The following is a 10,426-nucleotide window of genomic DNA, read 5'->3' as shown; positions in this document are numbered from 1 at the left end:
CTACTGACTTCGTATCAGGCACACTGGTGATTCGCCATTTTCATAGTAAAAGGATGTTCACTTGTACGAAGGAATTAGAAAGGAAGGGGATTGGTTGTGACGGCTGGTATGCAGTCCGTGACCACCGCACCGATAGTTTGAAAGTACGAATATCTTATGGGGCACTACTCTAAAAAATTATGCCGCATGGCAACATTATCATATTATTGCCTGAACATATTCCAGATGTTTAATACTTAAAACTACCAAATAGCGCATGTAACCTGCTTTCAGAGCAGGGTATAAAATACGTTATAAAATATACATATTAATAGGTATAAGCCAGGTTTCAAAAGTCGACCACACCGATTATATAATTGACCAGCGTCTGGTTGATTTGGTAGCTTCACGCCATGATGACACATTAGGAACTCAATGTATCATAACAAACAAACTCGGTTTAAGTAATCCGTAAAAATAAACACCAAACAGAGAACAGTGTGTAACTTGTTCTTCTGTGATTGCACTAACCATTTAGACGCCAAAAATTATTTTTTCATGACTCATCACTATTTTAGGGCTGCCAACATGGCGTGACGCTAGTTCGACATGAATACAACAAGTTTACAACGTACGAAAACGTTGTACGATATCCTACGTGTACGTGAGTATTGTTCCTTAATAACAATTTTCTTTAGTAATCAAATAAAGTTGATAGAAATAGTAAAGATTTTTCATCCACAAAAGTTAAATTTCACAGATAAATATTACACAATATAAATATGTACACGATAAAAGATCTCGCACATTTTTTTACAAATATAAGTACCGATATAAGCTCCAAATTTTAATATTTTGATTTCTAGAATATTAATAATAAAATACTTTATTTGGTACTACATCACATTTAGCTGGATTGAGATACAATAATTATATCATACAAAGAGAGCTTATTAATTATAACGAATCCGATATCGATTTTGACCGAGAATATTAAAATTAAGAAACCTTAGCTCGCAGCAAGCAAATGGTATAAATTAAGGCACAATTTTAGTACACGGAAGCATCAGTCCGATTAATAGCCAATCCGAATTGAATATAAAAAGCGCAAACAAAAAATATAAAAACAAAGGAACATCTTAATTAAGAAAATATTTATGTTACCGGCAATCTGTTATTAATTATTACTTCAGGTTAGACAAGCTATAAATGAGTCCTCTCCGTCCTTGCATCTCGTCTTATACAAATGTACCTACTTTATCGGTTGCGCATTCAGTCTTGTATAGAATACCTAGACAAAGTATAAAATAAACAGTATTTCTTACATTATCTACAAATGTTCAGGTATTTTATACATTATTTTGGTATCGTGTATAATACCGGATTATACAGTTTGCCGGTAACTTTTACACTCATCTGAGTGCATCAAATACTCCGCATGTTTAATTTTCCATCTTTAAGCGCGTTTACATAGCAGCTGTTTACTGTGTTAATATTAATATCGAGATATATATTACAATGGCACTATCGCATTTATTTACGGTACACGCACTAAAAATGCGGTAGTGGAGCGCGCCATTTCAGCTTAGACGAGCATATTTTCTACATAATGTTGCGTTCTATCGCTAAAATGTACAAATAACTTGCTTCAGTCTTAGAAGATTCACAATCGTAGGTGCGCTAAAAAACCGCAACACGTTATGCACTAACGTCTATTAGGGATTATTACAGCAATTGTGATTAACTTACGGGACCATTTATGTAGTCTGACAGTAATTATTATTTTATTAAAGTCTATATAGTACCATTCATAATTATTATTATTAGTTATGTCTACATTTCGGTTTTAGGAGTATCTAGGGGAGACCCGGCGAACTTCACACCGACTAAATGGACTCTTAGAAGTTCAGGGAGATGTACGAACATCAATTTTATTATATAATTGTTTACATAATGTAGGCTACTTGTTACGTACTACCACGGTACTTTTTTTTTTTGCGATGGCAAAAATCATTAAATGACCCCTCCCGCTGTGGGTAAGCAGCGGTAAGGGAGTGTCAGATTTTTACTGACTAAAAAACCATCGTATCTACGCCAGGTGCACTGGTGGTCCAGCGAGATAGCCTCTATTCGAGAGGCTTGCGTCAGACCAGACACCGCAGGCTTCGCATCGGCCCTCCAGTTGCGTAGGCCAGGGAAGCAGAGCTGTACGAGGGATACAGAGCTGCGAAGACCGCAATACAATTAGCCATCATCCAGGCCACGGAGGTGGCCAATGCGGAGTTGCGGGGAACTCTGGACAGAGATCCTTGGGGGTTTCGGCGATGTCTCTACTACGGGACCTTAAGCAGCAGCTACATTAGCAGAGAGGAGATAAATCTTCCTTAAATATGAAATGACAGTATTACATATTGGTCAAATCATATTCTTGTATTCGGTTATACATACGTATGTGCATTCCCTTCAGTGAAAGCCTCTATATCATAAAACGGATCACTCGATAATAATAAACCGTATTATTGAAAAATGCTATAAATAGGGTAATGCTAGGGAACTGTACATGTTAAGAGTCTTCAACGTTTACACAATTCATATTTTAATTCAAAATTTGTATTTTTAGTATCTACATTAATAATTTATTGACAATGGCAGTTAATTTCTGATAAAAAAATATCAGAAATCACTATTTTAACAGTGTTCTATACTCGTAAAAACTTTTACCACGATGGCAACTGCAAGTAATAAAGAATGGCTACTTATATTTATTTTGAAAAAAATCCAAATATTTTCCACTGTTGAAAAGTAGGTAAAGATTTTTTTGACACAACCGGCGAATAAATGGACTATAAATACGCTTAAAGACTATTAATACTAAAGTACTTTTTTATTTGAAAAGGTAATAAACACTCGTTTCTCAAAAAATCTAATTTACAATACGCTATGACGGATGCTGAGCTAACAATTTTGTTGCTAGTAACATATTCCAGTCATTAAAACCAAGATTCAGATTGCCCGCTTTTTTTGCAAAAGAGTTTATATTCAAAATAGTTCCACATTAAAATGGGCATGACTAATATAGAAGTGACTGGGCTGTCTTTTAGATTAGCCTTAAATATGAGACTCTGTTTTTATACTATTGACATGCCTATTAGCTATGACACCAGAATAGTGTGCTTTATAAGTTAATTATATACAGACAGGCCGCATAACATATTCACAAAACCTTCTACGAACTGGCCGTTACTCAAAAGTAACTCGTAATTATGATAGCAATACTATAATAGGTATATACTACGTATGTATCTAAATCTTACATATTCGAGAACAAAAAGTAGACATACTTGAGTATTCTTTTTCATTTTAATCTTCTTTTTCTTCAACTGCAGACAGGAACAGTTTTTGACAGCAATGCGTGAATGTTGCTAGAATAAAAAATTCTGTGCGTTAGTAGTAGAAAGACTTCAATCAGTTTCACCACCTTCAAATAAATGCATATGACAGTTAAAAGGTGTTAAAAATATTTCTCTAGCTGAAAATTATCTGATAAAACAGGCTTTTTGAGGCGTACTTATAACTTTGTACGTTTTTAAGAATTTTAGTAATTAAGAAATGCATGCGATAAATCAGTTGTTTTTTATATAAATACGACAAATTCCAAAAATGTTAATGATCTAAAAACAATTTTGAAAATCTACCATTAATAATCAATATGAATCAAGTGAAAATGAATCGGCTTTTTCAACTGTAGATAATATTATTATTATAATCTACATATACTGTGACTTACTTGAAGCAGTGGCAATACATTGTGGTTTGGATCTAACGAGGCCGAAGTAGACTGGTACCCCGGCGAGCGTCATGAGAGCGCCAGCAATGACGGCCACCGGCTCACTCACCACCGGCACCACTAACAGCACTGCGCTGATGCTCACAAATACTATCGGCATCCAAAGTTGCACCTGGAAATATTACTTCAAACTTTTATGCCCGGTTTAACTGGTTACAGTTGCCAGATAAAGACTGGTTAGGTTCATATTTAAGATCAAATCATAGTTAAGATTGGCCGCCAGGGGATTTTGAAACAAACTCTGGATACTAGAATTCCTTTAGGTGGATAAGTCAGCAGTCAGTGAGAATAGTTCCATTACCTTAATAGGCCTGGGCAAGTCGGGTCTCTTGTACCGGAGCCAGAGCACGGCGCTGCAGCTAAGCGTGGTGAAGAAGGACTCCACGACCGTGCAGTATGTGATCAGCGTCGTCAGGTTATCCGGGATCAGCATTATTATTGATATCAGCATCTAATAATTACATACTTGTATTTTAGAATCTGTGGTTTAAATGCCCATCACGGGAAACTATTCTGGACATTATATCTTAATTAACAAAGACGTTGAGTTAATAATTGCTGAAATACCATTTACCACGAATTAACCTTTCAATTAAAACATTGTCTCAATAAGGAAACACTTAATATGTAAACACCGTGTTAAATCGAGGTCATATACGATATAGCATACACATCTTTAATTCAAGGTTGATTTCTTACCAAGAATACAAGCGAAGGCAGGGGAGACATACACTTGACATTGATGTGCGCCAACAATTCGGGCATGTGTCCATTGCGGGCTCCGGCGAAGCACATGCGTGATGACGTCATAATGTGCACCGTGAGACCACCCAACACGGCGATAGCGACAAGGGTAGGCATCGCCCATTTCAGGAAACCCAGGCAGCTTACAGCAAAGTCCTTAATGAAATTAACAGGTATCAACATGGTGTAGAAAACAAATTATTTACTACTGCCCAACCAGCTTTTATTATGAAGAGATCTTTAAGCGACAGATGAAGCAACTTTCGAGCAATCCCGCAGTCCCGCAAGCTTTGGCGCTAATGGGTCCCACCGGGTTTAGTGATTGCCTTGCTTTAAGTTACAGACGAGAAGAAAAAAAAAGATATCAATGCAGTGTTACTTACCACAGCTATGGCTTCAGTCGCCAGTACCCCTACAGGTCCCAGCACGGCCAAGTACGAAACATTCGCCAGTAGGTATATGGCGGTGACCATCGGCAACGATACGTAGATTGCGCGAGGGAGATTCACGAATGGATCCTTTAGCTCCTCAGTCATGAAGTTCAAGTAATTCCTACGAATTAAAAAAAATATACCATAGAGTAAAATATTAAGGCATGACGCATGACTAAGTAAACGTCAGCTTTCTTAAAACATATACATAGTTTTCTTAGTATGATTTTTTACGTTCAATTATGTTATTCGTTCAAAGTAAACGAAAAGCGGACGTTAATTAATGTTGTCGGTGAAAATGAGCCTTTATTGTTTAACTGTATTAAATTGTAATTTTGGAATACTCCGGCGGCCATTGTTCTATGCTATTTATTCTTAGAATTCAATCTTTTTATCTACTCTTTTGACCTATTTAGAATGTGAGTCGTATAAAAAAATTATACCAAAATGAATAACCGTAATACCTGTTTTCATTCAATTTTAACAACGCATTTACATTTTTAGCATCCTTAGTCAAACCACGAATGGGACATTTAATGCTAGGTACATAATATTAAAATGGTCAAATCAAGTACTAAGGTAGACCACATCGGTATTTTCCGAAGTAAATAGGTACATTTATGTTTTCCTTATGTGTAACTTTGACAGCAACTCATAAGGCAAGTGTGATTTTTAATAAATTGTGCTATTTTACGTAAATATGTAATTCGGATATAGATAAAAAAATTCGTAATTAACATTACATCTGAGCTCTTTCAGAAACAAAGTTACGCCCAAAAATTATATTAAATAAACTGCAATTTTTCCAAACTCAAAATCATTACAGATTCTAAACGGTAATTCGGATTAAAAACGATACCTGAAACCAAGTCAAAAGTATTTGTTTGAATATACCAGTGCGTAAAGGTGGTTAGGTATTAATATAGTAACACGAAAATAAAACATGGATATTACCAGGCCTCTTTCACTCGACGTACTTGCGCGCGATAAATGCCTACCGCTCGCTGGGTTACCGGTAGCCCCACGCGGCTCAGGGCTTTCAATAGTCACACGCGCCGCGGGCGTTCCAATATTATTATTTTTATTTCGTGGCATGTTATGCTGTTGGTTTTTATTAGGTTTTTTAAGCTACCTAACAAACTGATGGATTATTTTGAGTTGTGTTGGTTTATATGCGACTATTGTAAGATTTAGAAACATTTTATATTTATGAACTTATCTAGTAATTAAATTTTTTTTAAATAAATTAATACTTATCTAGAGGTACTTTATGATTTTAACAACAGAGATCATTAGGTACTTATTTTACTTTAGATACCTACTTAGTTATATGAACTGTATTGTGAGTTTTGTAGATCAGAACACATCTCGAGTGTAAGTAGGTAGAAAAATATTCTTGATATTACTTTTTATTTTAAAACTCAGTTTTAAAAAAGGTTATCTTAAAATAAGCGTATCTTTGTTTTCCTACTTAAATATTAATAAATTGTAAGAAGCAACCCTTAGCACGGCCGCGGCACGGTTGCGGTCACTGAACTGTGCGCTATCGCATTGGAATAACAGTCAAGCGCTCGAGCTTTTAAGGTTCATTTTATAACGCAGCTAGGAATTTGTAGGTAGTTGGGGAACTTGTAGGTGCTTATAACAGTAGGTATGGACTTTTTTGTATGGAGTGATTTATCTGTTACGTAGTAACTATTATATAATCTGTGATATTACTCTGATTTTAAAATGCAAAGGGTTCCTTTGCGCACACTTTTGTAATGAAATCAAACAAAAATGCTTTACTTTTCGTTCACGGAATTTTATTGAATTTTACTCTGAAAGTAACTTACCAGCCCGAGTAGGAAAAAATACCGGAGTAGAATGCGACTGACCAATCGCTTATCGAAGACTTTGTGCCACCCCAGCCATCCTCAAAGTGTTCCGTACCTCCTTTAAGGAAAATAAAATACGTTATTCGTTTAAACTGGGTTATGTCAGGCTTACGAGCTCTTACCCCGCAACTATTGAAATAGTTATTAGCCGTTACTTTTTGAATCCGATAAGGCTCTGATTCCAATCGCCAACTTGGAACTAAAAACCTAAATACTTATACTGAATATAAACTATAAATATTAATTTGCTTTACTTTGGAACTACTGGAAATATTTTAATTTTTTGTTGTAGAGGTATTAAGTTTCTTCGAAGTTTGAAGTCCTGATGCAGAACCGCAACAGATCAGCATTGACCAATCCGCTATCTACTATACTGAAGGACGAAAGATAATATATTTTCCATACCTTTGCTCATCCAGACGATGCCTCCCATAATAATGATGACCAACGCCGTGATCTTCGTGAACATGAATACATTTTGTATGCGAGTCGTGAATTTGACGTCGTAGGCATTTATGAATGTGAGAAAACCTAAAAAAAACAGATCAATTTGTATTTTCTCGAAGTTTTAGAGATCGTAGGCGCTTTCGTTTCTTGTGGGTCATGTTATGCAAATTCAAACCGGTGTATGGCATTGAAAAAGTAGGTAAATAACCTACGGTGATATCCTGAGAAAGCTAACGGTTATTTGTGTTGTTTCATCGTACTAGAACTACGGTCGTGTTTTGCAGATAAGCTAATAGGTAAGGCGAGTATTAAAATAGTATTACTATAAACCACAAATAGTTTAATGTATCTCCTTTAAGTTCAGCAGCCATCATGGGTTCTTCATGATAATGACTTGGTAGTTATATAGTAACCAACTACCAACTTACTAAACCATGGTAGTGACCTAGCTATTTTTTATTTAAAATTAACAATAAATAAAAATAAAACAAACACTTACATATTGTAGCAGCTGCTATAAGTTTCCTGCATATAGGATCAATGGGACAGTCAGGGAAAATTGGATCCAATATATTGTTTGCAAATGTCAGTGACATTATAGCGTTGGTAGTTGGTCTAGAACAAAGAGGTGTATTTGAATATAACAATAAGTTTAATATCTTTAACATTTCCCATGCACAGCCAATATTTGGTCACTGTTATGGATAAAGCATAAAACAATAACAGTACAAGTCCATTGTGATTCAATAAAATCAATCAATATTGATCATACATTGTAATTGATTGATTGACTTCATGACATTGTACTAGAAATATCTGGATTATAATTGATCAATGTTGTGATCAGATCATTATCTCTATACATATAACAAGTTTTTTTTTTGTATTGAATATATTGATCCTACTGATATAAAAAATTTAAAATGTTTGAGAATGTATGGATGTATGTTTGTTATTCTTTCATGCAAAAACGGCTGGACCAATTTGCTTGAAATTTGGTATGTAGATAGGTGACACCCTGGATTAACTCATAGGCTACATGTTATCAACATACCATGCAAACGAAGCCGTGGGCGGAAGCTGGTATAGAGTAAAAATAGCCTGTGTGCTAAACCTGTGTTCTTAACAAGCTTGTGCCAAGCTGTACTTAGTCTTTGTTTCATGACGCTATGGTTACGATAATGTTGGTGGTGGTGATAATGACAGTAAAAGAGATGATAAGGGTAATGGTTACTCTCGCTATGATGATGATGGAGGTAATATTATGAGTATCTAAGATGGTTTTCAGAATATTTCAGATTAAAAAAAAACTGGAAGAATAATATAAAAAGTGTCCAACATATTTATGTGTTATATATTCTCATGTTTATGGCATCTTTCTTTTAAGATTTATTATAATTGTATTTAGTAGTTTTTGAGTAAGAGTACTTAACATTCACCATCTCAGTCACAAAAGGATTGGATATAATATATAATATGTAGCAGAATCAATATGATTAAGTGTTGACTTTGAACTTGTTGTATTTAATTATTTTATTTCCTATGTAGTTAATGTACATAAAGATTCCGTCTTATGAGTACTTACACAAAAACTAAATTGGCATCCCATAGGTAGAGGAACGCTGGTAAAGGTCCGTAAGCTTCATTGATGTAGTGATAATCACCTCCGCTTTGTGCCAACGTTGTACCTGAGTAAGAAATTCATTACCTCCAAAAACTAGTCAAAAATAAAAACAATCCATAGCATGGACTTATACAGCTCTGATTTGATATGTGCGCACATCAGATCAAAGCATTTTCAATTCCTATTTCTAATGCTCTTAATCCAAATTATATTTTCTCAGGTTTGGCGATTTGTTCAACAAGTAATTCTTACCATTATGGAGTATGAAGGAATTTGATAAAACAAAAGAAGTAAATGAAAAGAAAGTTAAAATTGTTTATTTAATAACTTGCATTCCCTCCCTGAGCTCTTATTGCTGCATCCATACAGATTTTCATTGATTGAATGAAAGTCACTATCAAAAGTGGCATACTAATTCTTGGATTAGGCCAAGTGTTTTTGGTGCAGGAACTCGCACAAATTTGTGTCTTAATTCACCCCATAGATGTGTTATTAGATTCATGCACCAGCTAGTTTCTGGCCATTGTAAAATCATCAGTAAGTCTGAGAACGAGTCTTATCTAGGGGTATGGAGTTGCCCGGGTTGAGCAAGTCAGATAGGCACTCGCTCTTTGTAACACCCTGGTACTTTCATGCATCCCGTTAGATTGGAAGCCATCATCTGCCTAGCCTTTTCCCAGGTATGTTGGGGTCAAATTCCAGTCTAGGTAAGACTGGTTGTCAGACTTACTGGCTTCTGACTACCCGTAATGACTATAAGACGTCAATATAACATACCTACTCACATACTTTAATTTAATATTTAATTTAATCTAATTCAAAATAATACGTGCTTTTTGTGACTAGGAATTTACAAAAATTGACTTACCTAATTCGGCGTAAGACATGGCTCCTAGGGTAGCGAGACCTCCACAAGCAGCCCATACAGAGAGTGCGCCCCAAACTGACCCAGTTTTATCCAAAACCTCTTTAGGTGATATAAAAATACCACTACCGAATATTATACCTAAAATGATAGCTACTCCTTCAAGCAGCCCAAGCTGCTTTCGCATTTTCACTATTTCACCACTCATCTTTTTAATTTGATTCGGATGGTTGTAAATTAAATTTCCTCTTCACAAAGTCTTCTCAGGAAAGCTGAAGTCTGAGCTAGTCCTAGACTTTACTAACCTATGCGGATGCCGTTTACATTTCCACATTTAATTGTGTGTTGCAATGTGTGTGTTGCGAGCAAAGACTACAATTGGTTGCGAGTAGTGTTTCCATTAGAACGATTTAATTTTCCCACACGGCAATTCAGATTCCCCTTCTACGGACTTTTTCCCCCTCAAAAATTATTTTTTGAGTTTGAAATTGTTTTGACACCACACCTAAAAATCGATTATTTATCGTAAAAAAATGGTGTGGTATTTCCAGTGACCTCTATCTTTTTTTATAAACGATGCCAAAAATCATCAAAAATTGTGATTTACAAAAC

The 10,426-nt window shown here is 35.4% G+C and overlaps 1 protein-coding gene across 1 annotated transcript; it reads right to left on the bottom strand.

The window, feature by feature from the left end:
* Window positions 1-585: 585 nt before the first annotated feature.
* Window positions 586-10,209, bottom strand: LOC110374590 (Y+L amino acid transporter 2). Its single transcript, XM_021332355.3, has 10 exons — window positions 9,818-10,209; window positions 8,911-9,013; window positions 7,825-7,940; window positions 7,284-7,409; window positions 6,837-6,936; window positions 4,954-5,122; window positions 4,526-4,726; window positions 4,128-4,277; window positions 3,767-3,938; window positions 586-3,401 (listed from the first exon to the last, which is right to left on the bottom strand). The coding sequence occupies exons 1-10, from the start codon at window positions 10,020-10,022 to the stop codon at window positions 3,340-3,342; spliced, it is 1,404 nt and encodes a 467-aa protein (XP_021188030.2). The 5' UTR covers window positions 10,023-10,209; the 3' UTR covers window positions 586-3,339.
* Between the last annotated feature and the right edge of the window lie 217 nt (window positions 10,210-10,426).

The sequence above is a fragment of the Helicoverpa armigera genome, chromosome 1, assembly GCF_030705265.1.
Source record: "Helicoverpa armigera isolate CAAS_96S chromosome 1, ASM3070526v1, whole genome shotgun sequence".
In the NCBI taxonomy this organism is placed as follows: domain Eukaryota; kingdom Metazoa; phylum Arthropoda; class Insecta; order Lepidoptera; family Noctuidae; genus Helicoverpa; species Helicoverpa armigera.
The sequence above is the reverse complement of the archived record's forward strand: the minus strand, read 5'-3'. Positions and strand labels throughout refer to the sequence as shown.